The sequence below is a fragment of the Cibotium barometz genome, chromosome 11 (assembly GCF_041138505.1).
Source record: "Cibotium barometz isolate CiBa-2024 chromosome 11, ASM4113850v1, whole genome shotgun sequence".
In the NCBI taxonomy this organism is placed as follows: Eukaryota; Viridiplantae; Streptophyta; class Polypodiopsida; order Cyatheales; family Cibotiaceae; genus Cibotium; species Cibotium barometz.
Window position 1 is genome coordinate 46,823,896 of NC_141056.1, and position 11,481 is coordinate 46,835,376.

General features: G+C 48.9%; 1 protein-coding gene across 3 annotated transcripts; it reads right to left on the bottom strand.

Annotated features, from left to right (window-relative positions):
- Nucleotides 1-3,408: 3,408 nt before the first annotated feature.
- On the bottom strand, nucleotides 3,409-11,048 carry LOC147634243 (peptide transporter imqI-like). Of its 3 annotated transcripts, none has more exons than XM_086805366.1 (3): nucleotides 10,688-11,048; nucleotides 3,971-4,391; nucleotides 3,409-3,876 (listed from the first exon to the last, which is right to left on the bottom strand). In XM_086805366.1, exons 2-3 carry the CDS (start codon nucleotides 4,386-4,388, stop codon nucleotides 3,728-3,730), a joined length of 567 nt encoding a protein of 188 aa, XP_086661492.1. In that variant the 5' UTR covers nucleotides 4,389-4,391; nucleotides 10,688-11,048; the 3' UTR covers nucleotides 3,409-3,727. The 3 variants fall into 3 exon arrangements, with proteins under 3 accessions (XP_086661492.1, XP_086661490.1, XP_086661491.1); XM_086805364.1 differs by lacking the exon at nucleotides 10,688-11,048 and adding an exon at nucleotides 5,193-6,283; XM_086805365.1 differs by lacking the exon at nucleotides 10,688-11,048 and adding an exon at nucleotides 4,554-4,924.
- Nucleotides 11,049-11,481: the final 433 nt, after the last annotated feature.

Here is an 11,481-nt window from a genome sequence, read left to right on the forward strand (position 1 = left end):
ATCATGGTGGGATTTCCATTAGGAATACGTGATATTTGCTAAAACATGTTGCAATCCTTTTCTCACAATGAATTTGACTATAAAGTCAAATTCCGAATATAAGAGAAATGATTGAGTAATTCGTCCATTTGTGTAAGATATAACACTGCATAATGGTCAGAAAACATCACTGAAGATCACAGTGGAGACCTACTGTTAGACAAGATTTCGCCTCCCAAAGTGGGTACCTAAAAAAACTAGACAATACCATGGTTGGACGTCTCTAAAAGCTCTCCACATGCAACGGTCGTGAGATATGAACCTCAACACAGCCACCAAAGCCAGGTGTAAAAGTGGAGACATGCTGCTACACAACCTCAACCTTTCGCCTCCCAAAGGTGGGTACCTTAAAAAACTAGATACCACTGTTGGACGACTCTAAAAGCTCTCCACATGTAACGACCATGAGATATGCCATGAGATATGAACCTTAACAGCCACCAAGCCAGGTAAAAGTGATCCAAGTTTGGAGACTAAAACTGTGAACTACACAATGTCTTCCTCCTCTTCATTCAAGAACATCTCAACAATGACAACCACATACCCATACTCGAGGTAAGAAATGCATATACCCACAAGCCTCTCAAAGGTGGGTACAAACCTCAAGCTTTCACGTCCCAAAGGTGGGTACAAACCTCAAGCTTTCACCTCCCAAATGTGGGTACCTAAAGAAAACTAGACACCGTGGTTGGATGGCTCTAAAATCTCTCCACATGTAAGGGTTGTGAGATATGAACCTCAACAGCTACCAAGCCAGGTGAAAGTGGTCCAAGTTTGGAGACCAAACCTCTGAACTACATAACCTATTGCTCGTCTTGATTCAAGAACATCTCAATGACAACTATAGACCCATACTTCAGGTAAAAAGCAAATATACTTGCAAGCCTCTCAAAGGTGGGTACCTAAAACTCTATTTGGCAACTCAAGGATATTACAATAGGGTACCTAAAACTATGTTTGGCCACTCAAGGATATTACAATATCACAAACACCTTGTGTATTCCAAAGATGGATCAAGTAAATGGAAGTTATGGGGCTATACCATGTCAACCCAAGCCCACTCCTACTCCATCCAGTCCTAATATCTCACATGATCGAGTAATCCTCACCAATGGTAATGTACAATCTCATCAATTGGTACTCTGCTCTCATGTTAAAGCATTGTTAATATTAGCATCTTATCTACCTTGCTTTCTTGCTAATCACCATGTTGACTATTAATAATTGCTGATTGTTTTTGGCAGAATGACAATGGGAATAGGCTTGGAAAAGGATGCAAAGAACCCTCCTGGACTAGGATGCACGATCAATGGATGTCAATTCCAGACCTAGACAGAATTCTTGGACAGAGTGAAATTTACACTGCAATACTACTCATCGGAATGTTTCATGGTCTGCATAAGGTCTCAGGTCCATGAGCAACTTACTCGCCTCTCTAGATCCAAGGTTTAGCAAAATGCATGGGGAGTACTTTGCTGAGGATGAACATTTAAACTACCCTATATGGTTTCTCCACCGATGGTTCCTAAGCAATTCGTGCCACTCTACCTCAACATCATAAGAAACAGGTCACGGAATTTTACTGGAGGGCATTCCAGATGAGGATCTCAGAAGCACATGTAAGGCCATTTGCTGTGACCTTGCAAAAGTGAAAATTGTTAGTCATGCATCATTAGCCGATCTAGGTTCTGGCACATTGCATCAAGTACACCTACCGACTGGGTTGGTATTTTGTTGAAAGATTTACATGATTATTGTAGGGAACACATGTTTACTATTTCTTATCCATATTATCTACTAAAAGTAAGCTGCTTTGGAATGTTGTTGCTATCATTGATCATGCAGCAACTGGATCATGCAAAGGAAGTCCATGGTATACAGGAGGAACATTCTAAACAGATAGTCGATCTGCAAGGAAAACATACCACTCAGGTGTAGAACTTGCTATGGAAGAACATTAGCAACAGCAAGCTACAGTAGATGCAAAGGTCCAAACCAAGGAAGAGAATGAGAAGCTGATGAAATCCCTTGCAAAGGCACATACAAGGCTGTAGAGGATCTAAAGATAGCTAAGGAGGAAATGGCCAATCTTGCACGGACTCTCAGCTCTTCCAATCTAAATAAGAGACCCATGGGATTCTTTTCCCTAATCTCCACTGGCTTAATCTCAAACACCCACCCTGGGGGGCAGCTTGAAGTTGTCACATATTGGATTTAAATCACCAAATTGTATAAATTGCATATTCGAGTTTATTATATTCCTTAAAAAACACCATCTTAAGACTTTTTGTTGTTGTTGGTGTGTTTAGCATGATGAGTGTGTGAGTAGGAAGATATATTTCCTCTTTGCATTCATTCAATTTGTAAGTTTTTCCAAAATAAATTATGCTATTTTATTATGTGACGGTAACCAAATCCATGAGATCGGGGTTCAGAAATCACTTTGTTGCACCAAGTTAAAAATAAAAATATTTCTCTGAAAAAAATTCAGAAGAATCACGAGAATGGACCACCTTTTGTCAGTAGGAAGGATTGGGTCCTCATACTTCTCCTTTTCTCCACAAACCTATGAAATTCCCTCCTCCTCCTCCCTTCATGTGAACCTTGATCCTGAAGTCAAGGTCGGTTGTCGAAAATTCCTGGCAAAAGATTTGCACAGTGATAGCGTACGCATGCACACACGCAAGATAAAGGAGTTGATTGCACTTGAAAAAGATGAGGAATGGATGAAGCCAATGCATCTGTCTGTGTCATGCAATATGACCCAACCACTACCCTTGGCGACCATCATGAGAAGCAAGAAGGAACCAACACCAGCAATGCTACGTTTTAGCAAAACCTGAGAACCGCACTAACCTTTTAGAACTGTGGTGGGTTGTATACATGGAAAAAGAATCTGATCGTGGGGAATTGCCTCACAACCTTAAATTGTACTCATTACAATGCTATAATTCTACTCGTAGAGAGTTTGGTCAATCAGAATTCCTACATCAGCCAAGCTTTTGAGCTGTACTTTTGAGTACAATTTGATTCCACGATGGCAAACACCCTCAGGCTATGTAGCGTTTCCATATGCTGGCATCCCTTTCTTCAACTACACAAGGCATCACTTTGATACCAAGGCCACAAAACCCCCACATAGGCTTAATATGTACAATACCTCAGCATGATAGACCATGCACCTCTGGATAGCCACTGCCTATGCCAAGGTCACACTTACTCTTGGCACACAGTGGCTTGGCAGTGAGTGGAGGCCAGCCAGAGGTGTGGGATGAGGAAATAACATGCCATTGTTATAGGACAAAATGGGACTACTAGAATTACTTAGAGCAGATCTAGTATTGCATGTACAACATGGGAGCCTTGCCATTTGATATGAACAGTCCCCTTGATTTAACAGTAAATAAAACAAAGCATCCATGCCAGAATAAGAGAGTTAAAGAGTATGAAAGCCAGCCATTGGCTGCAAAATTATGCAACTTACACAATTCCCCATGGCACTGCGTTTAAATAATAACACCTTCCTGTACAAAGTTAATGTTATAGCCAATAGATAGACCCTTTGGCCTAACACCATGTGTATGCAAACAGCAAGTAGCATCCATTTAATGTACATAGACAAGATTTACAACCATGTTCGGTAAACTACCCAAATAAGACAGTATCTGTATCGGCATCATGACCTTCATCAAGCTGTGTTTCTGTATTTGAAGCCTGATCCAAGCCACATCATCAAAAGCATTGCGAATGCGCAGCCACCTGAAAAGAAAAAGAATTCGTTGGCTCTGGTCAACCTGCCACCTATCGTGGCTACAATCGCAACTGTGACAAGGTTCCCTGATACACAAGAAATCCAAGTCATCAAAACAGGTTCTCCTAGACAAGCATGCATTTCGACTGTAAGCAAGAACACACATAAGAAGCAGCCCACCTGCAGCCACTGTCGAAAGCCAAAAAGATTGAACGACCGATTTCATGGAATTGGGCACCTGCGAATACGCAAATTCAAGCCCAGTGATGCTGAACATTATCTCTCCAGCAGTGACCAAGACATACTGAGGTATTTGCCAAAGTATAGACACTTGCTTTCCTTCACTGCCCAAGACCAAGACATTTGAGATGCCAGCACTGATGCCAAGTGATGCAGGGCTCTCAAAGTCAGTACTCATGCTTGCACTCGAGTCGATTGCAAGCTGAAGCAACCCTGACATGAGGAATGCAAGTGCCCCCAAAAGCATACCCATTAGCATCCTTTGTACTGGCCTCAAAGAGAGGCCAGCTTTTTCTAGAGATGGGTAAACCACTTGGTCAAAAAATGGGATCATCAGAAGTATTAATACAGGATTCATAGCCTGCAGTAAAATATATAAAAAAGCCATTAGAAATAACAATACAAGCTTTCCAAGTAAAGTTTACAGCATTTCCAAGGTCAGAACATCTGAAACACTTCTACCCCGAAATGTTCCTGAAACATGACGGAACCTCCAGAAAAGGGGGAAAACTTGCTGAATCACCTTTTCAGGACAATTTCAACCCAACCTCATGCTTGTGCAGCCCGTGACCTTCTCCCTCCCTCCATAGCTCCTTCCCTTTTTCTCGTTTCATCCTTTGATCCTTCAATATTTTTTCTTCCCCTTTGCTTCTCTTTTCTTTGATTTGCTTCTTCCCCTTTGGTCCTCTTTTCTTGTCTACCTTATTTCCAACCAATTTTTCTAACTTTCTAGAGACTTCCCCATCTCCCATCTCTACAAGATTTTCAAAATCTCTTCCTATTTTTTTTCCCAATATCCCATAGTGCCTCACCAAAATCCAAATGATTGGGTCATCCTCCTGATTCTGGATAGCGCTCGCTGAAGCTCCCGCTTTCCCCCCCTGCTCGCGCCCCTTTCCGCCCCCCGTCTGCCCTCGCTTATGCGCCCCCCCTCCGCCTGGCTCTCTTGCGCTGAAGCGCCCGCCCCCCACCTTCTCGCCTTTGCACCCCCCTCCCCTCTTCAGCGCCCAGTCCCCCCCTCCGCCAGCCCTTTCTTTCCCACCACCCCTCCTTTCGCGCTGCTTCCGCCTCCCCCCCTAGGGTTTTTTTTTCTTCGCCATCTTACCCCCCCTCCCCTTCTTTCTGGCTTTTTCCGCCCCCTGGGGGTTCTTTCTTTTTTTACCTTCCGCCTTCCCCCTCCGCCCCTTTGTGTGTAGCTCGGTTCTTGCACGTCTCTCCGCACTCGCTCCGCCTTCGCCATAGCTTCAGACTTTGATGGAGGCTCCTCCCGCCCCACCTCAGAGGGACTCTTCCGCAGCCCCCTCGCCCGCCCCTGAGGATACCCCCATCAGGCTTTCTCTTTCGCCAGAAGAGGAAGCGAGCCTTGCCGCAGAGGTGGAACGCCTCCAGGCACATTCCACCATCTGCCGTATAGTCGGCACTCGCCCCAGCAGAGGGGAGATCCGGGATCTTCTCCAGGCCCGCCTTCTTGCAGATGTGGGCAAGATCCCGGATGTTCAGCTATTGGGCCGTGGACACTATCAGATCGAGTTCGAGACAGCCCAGAGCGTGGCCCAGGTCCTAGCCATGAGTCCCCTTGACATCAGGGGCACTCGGGCATTCTTCAGACCTTGGCAGCATGGCTTTGACCCAGCAGCGGGCTGAGCAGGGAGAGCGCCTTTTCCATGTTACAGTTTGCTTCCCTGGACTCCGTCGCGAGTACCTTCCACTCCTTTCGAGGCTAGGAGCACTGGTGGGCTCGGTGCTCGAGACTGGCCCCCTGGCCCCACAGCAGCTGCAGTGGTGGCTAGAGCAGCTGGGCTACCTTCGATCAGAGTTTTGGTTCCTGACATCTCCTCCCTTCCGAAGGTCATTCAGCTACCTAGGATAGGGGGGGGATGGATTGATCAGAGAGTGGAGTTCTCGGGGCTCCCGAACCAATGCTTTATTTGCAGACAGGTCGGCCACCTGGCCAAGGCCTGCCCTCGCAAGAGACCCCGACCTTCACCGCAGCAGCAGGCCCCTGATGGCCCGCCCACAGATGCGGCTCGGCAGGCAGCCCTTGGGACACCTGCTCAACCCACAGAGACCTCGGAGTGGCAGCCTGGACAGGGGCGCCATCGAGGGAGACAGCCACAGCAGCACGCCCAGAGACCGATGCAGCAACAGCCACAGTCTCAGCATCACTGGGTTCCCGTGAGGAACAGCTTTGCTCCCCTCCAGGAGGAGACCCCAGCGCCGCCTGAGGACCAGGAGATGCCAGCACCCCCTCCTTCGCCCCCACCCCCCCCTCCTCCGTCCTCCCCTCCCGCCTCGCTTCCACCTTCGCCTCCTCCCGTCCCTGCTCCGGTTTCGGCAGCGACTCCTTCTCCACCCCCTTCTCTCCCCCCTCCTCCCCCCCCACTCGCCTCATCTCCTCGGGAGGCCCTGGCAGTCCCCTGGCGTTCACCTGCAGTCCGGAGGGCTCTGAGCACCGACCTTGCTCGAGCACCGCAGAGGAGACTTACCATGCCGATTCGGGCTTCACGGATATCCTCTATCCGCAATCGGCTGAGTCGTCTTGACACTAGACAGCGCTCGGAGGCTTTTGATTACTCCTTCACACGGCTTTTTGGAGCAGAGGGCCCCCACGAGCCAGCACCCATCAGAGTTCATGTAGTGATACCTCCAGCCCGCGGGGAGGAGGCACTTGATTCAGCGGTGGCCTTCTCATTCCCTCTCTGTGGCCCACGCGACCGGGAGTGGACTCTGGAGCTCGCTCTTAGCACTTTGAAGACTCAGGCAGTTGAGTTTTCTCACCATGTGAGCGATCTGGAGGTGACAGATGTGATAGGCCGACTATGGGAGTTGGCTCATTTTTTCTTTGATCCCGGGAGTGCGGATGCCTCAGGGATTCGACATTTGGTCGTTCGCATAGTGGCAGACTTAGCACGCGACCCTGGATATGTATGCATACACGAGGTTGCTCTGTCTAAGCGGGAGGCAGTCGCCATGGGACACAGCCACTGGCGCCTGATCAGAGATTCTTGCAGCACACCGGGTGGGCAGATTCGTAGCCGCTCGGATGGGGACTATTCTCCATCCAAGCCGCTAGCGAAGGCCCGCCATACGGCTGAGACAGCATCCACCTCAGCAGGTCATCCATGAGGATCATCTCATGGAATGTACAGGGCCTTGGCGGCGCACATTATATACGTTATCGTGGTTGCTTGAGGCAGGAGCTTCAGAGATGCTGGTTGGGGGCAGTATTGATATTTTGATGATGCAGGAGCACCATTTGGGTGAGAGCAGGATCCGGAGATATGGTTCGGTGATGCCTGGTAGATGGGACACCTTTTGGTCTGCAGGGTTTGGCCCCTTGGGTGGACAGGGAGGAGTATGTACATTCATTGCGGAGGTATGGCGGCAGGCCATTGCGGATAGCGGGATCATTGTGCCTGGTAGAGCACAGTATGTCGTTCTGAGGACGCATGATGAGCTCTTTGGCGTGCTCAATGTCTATGCGCCCAACCATGCTAGTGCCAGAGCAGAGTTCTGGACCCAAGTTACGGATGCATTGCCAGAGGCCGCACACTGGTGTGTCGGGGGAGACTTCAACATGCTTGAGGACCCGGCCGATAGGGTGGGAGGCAGTCATGTTACAGTGCACGGTACGGAGCTTGCAGCTTGGGAGCGATTTTGCATAACACTGAGGATCACTGATGCATGGCAGCATGAGGCCTTCTCTCGCTCTCAGGACAGTCTTAGTTTCTCTCGGTCAGATCGCCGGCAGGGAGGGACTAATCTATCACGGATTGATCGCTTTTATGTGGGCGACAGGTTAGGGGAGCGAGGGGGCTCCGTTGGCATTCTCGCTGGCACCTCTTTTTCAGACCATGCGCCAGTTATTTTGACACTTGAGGAGAGGACACGGGAGACCAGTTTGCAGTTGAGGATCCCAGAGAGGGTGCTTACAGATCCTAGTCTAGCTGAGGACATTGAGAGGATATGGCATGATAGTCAGAGCTCTGACCAGGATGCAGCAGGCCAGTGTGCCCAGGGACTCATCGAGCTCAGCTCTTTTTTGCACGCTGCAGCCTTGACACGGCTGGGAGAGGCTCGCGAGCGGGAGCGTCGGCTGAGACGTAGCCTTGCTTCGCTTCAGCGCCTTCAGGAGCAGCAGCCTACATGTGAGTGGGTAGCATCCCAGCTGAGCCAGGCACGCCAGGAGGTTAGAGAGGCAGAGGAGCAGAGACATGAGTTTTACTATCGCCGCCAGGCCTCTCAGTGGACGCAGCTTGGTGATAGAGTGACTGGGGAGTTTTTTGAGATTACTGGACCCCGCCATGCTCAAGCAGGAGTCCGCCAGCTTGGGAGGCCGGACGGTTCGGTAGCTACTGAGCCCGAGGAGATCAGAGCCATTGCCACTGGGTTCTATAGAGACCTCCTCTCAACGGAGCCAGCCACTGAGGCTCAGGATGCTTGCAGACAGACTGTGTGGGCCCATGTGCAGAGGAGGGTCACAGATCGTATGCGTACAGTTCTGGGAGAGCCTCTCTCAGAGGTTGAGCTTGCAGAGGCCTTGAGGGTCCTTCCGCGCCATAGTTGCCCAGGGGAGGACGGATTGACGCCTGCCTTTTTTATGCGCTATTGGGACCTTTTGGGGCCAGGCCTCCGCAGGGGCTTTCTGTATGTTTTGGACACTGGGGTGATGCCACAGAGCTTTTCAGAGGGCTTGATCTTTCTTATCCCCAAGGGGGAGGGAGTATCAGACGATATTCGGCATTGGAGACCTATTACGATCCTCAATACTGTCTACAAGGTCTTAGCAAAGGCCTTGAGTTTGAGGATCCAGCCCTTTCTGGGGGAGTTGATTCATGCTACCCAGACAGGATTCGTCAAGGAGCGTAGTATCCTTGACAACATTTTCACCTTTTGGGAGGCGACGGCCCGAGCTAGATTTCTTGGTGAGGACTTGGTCGTGATGCTTCTTGATTTTGAGAAGGCATACGATAGAGTCGATTGGGGTTTCTTAGAGGGTACTATGCTTCGCCTAGGCTTTGAGCCAGGTTGGATTCGAGGGGTGGCGGCTCTATATTCCACAGCTCGTAGCCAGGTGCTGATTGCAGGAGGACGGGGGCCGAGTTTTGAGTTGACCAGATCAGTCCGTCAGGGGTGTCCTCTCGCCCCGTTTCTTTTTCTCTTCTTTGCTGAGGCTATGAGCATGTATCTGACGGCAGAGGAGGTTGGTTTGAGAAGACTCCAGCTCCCAGTCCGGGGGGAGGACCTGCTCGATGCTGAGTTTGCTGATGACACGGGTTTATTTTTGCATGGCCAGGATGCCAATCTTCAGCGGGCAGAGCAGTTGCTCCAGGTTTTTAGTGCAGCTTCGGGAGCATTGATCAATTGGCGCAAGATAGTGGCCTTTTGGATCAGTAGCGCTCCCACTCCAGCATGGAGCCCAGACCCGGGTTTTAGATGGATTCCTCCTGGCACAGCAGTGCGATATTTGGGATGCCAGATTGGACTAGATTTGTCACCTGAGCAGCAGATTGCCCCGCTTCTTCTGAGCATTCGGAAGAAGCTTTTGTATTGGAGTACAGCTCGGCTATCCTTGGCTGGGAGGGTGGTGGTGGCAAATCAGGTGCTTTTAGCGACCATGTGGTACATTACGTCTTGCTGGATCTTCTCGAGTTCTTGTATCAGCCAGGTACAGAGGCTGATCAGGAACTTTCTTTGGTCTGGGCGGGATGGTCAGCCAGCCCGGGCAAAGGTTGCTTGGGCAGTTATCACACTTCCGTTGGCCCAGGGAGGCTTGGGCATTATAGATCCAGTTGATCAGAGCAGAGCCTTATTGGGGAAGCTTATTGTTCGGGAGCTGCTTCCAGGTGCTGAGCCTTGGAAAGAGCTTCTTTTGCACCGGCTGCAGGCTCGGGCTCCCCCAGCAGGGGGCACTTGGGCACCAGAGATACGATGGATCTTCATAGAGATGAGGAGGACAGGCCTCAGTAGAGGATGGGAGGACAGATTTGCCTTAAGTATCCTGAGAGCTTAGGATTTGCTAAGACCGGGGCTCTCTCAGAGACCTCCTTCTTGTGATGAGGAGCGGGCCAGACAGCCGCTCATCTGGAGAAAAACCAAGCGCTTCCTGTCTTGCTTTTCGACTGTAACTTCTGCTTCACCGTCATCACCATTGGTTAATAAGGGTTTCTCTAGTAAGGACTAGAAATCTTCCTCGCCGCCGTCGATTTTGGCATCCATTTTAAAGCAGGCCGAATAGCTTCTTTAGCAGGAAATTATATAGGCAGTTTTCTCCTGCATAAATCGGGATGCTTAACATCACTTAAATGGGATTCTTAACATCAAAATTAGCACTTAAAGGGGATACTTAACATCAAAACTAGCATTTAAAACGGGATTATTAACATCAAAGCTAGAACTTGCAGCTAATTCAAATATTGCAGGAGAAAACCCTAGTTGAGAACTTGCAGTAATGCGGACACCTATGTCGCAGATTGCAGGAGAAAACGCTAATTAAAGGGGAAAATCCTAGAAGTAGAAAACCAAAGCTTGCAGGCGTAAAGAACCCAAAAGAGAATTTGCAGGAAAAGGAACCTAAAATCATGAATTTAACCTAGATCAGAACTTGAAGAAAACATCAGAAAAGCCATAGATCAGCAAAGACAAAAGGGGCAAAACCTTCCGGGAACCCAGCTGGGGATTCGAAAACACCCAAATCAGTCACCAAACTCCCCGCATTTCAGCCGAAAATTCATCACGAAGCAACAGCGAAAAGATGATTCTCTGAACGAGCGGCTTCACACGCGTTGTGGGTGTCCGCGGTCGGATGTCATCGCGGGCGCTCAATTGTCCTCCCCGACATGATGGCACGCAGCTATGCATGCATCGTCTCTTAGAAAGAATGCAACTTTTGCCATGAGCGTTTGAGGCCTTTAAGGGTCAGATTGCAAATGAGACGTACATTTTCTGCAACAACTGTGAAACAACATCGGCTTTGTGGAACTTTCACAAGAGACAAATGAACATGAGTTTATGTATGTTTGTGATGGCTCATCCCATGTAAGTTGTGGGCAAAATGATTACAACTAAAGAACCCCATTGCTGAGGTTGCGTGCTCAAATCCCATGGAGCATGTCTACGTAGCAACGATCGAGGAATCCACGTCGTTTGTCTTTAACCCAAAACTATATGTGGGATGCCTAAAATTTCGAACCATGCAATCCCTACATTTTTGCACGAATGGGACAAATGATACTTCTTAAAAACCAAGCCCATTGGTAGTAAAATTCTCGATCAGGAAATATCACTACATGTGCTCTCCCCTCTTGATAAAGACAACTCAACTATCTTTTCATTTGCATGCCAAGATTGAGAATGCTTAGCACTTAACAAAGAAGAGTCTAATGAGGTTGGGTGGGGGGTATATCAAAGATACTTAAGAAGCAACCAAAACCTTTTTAATTCATCACTTT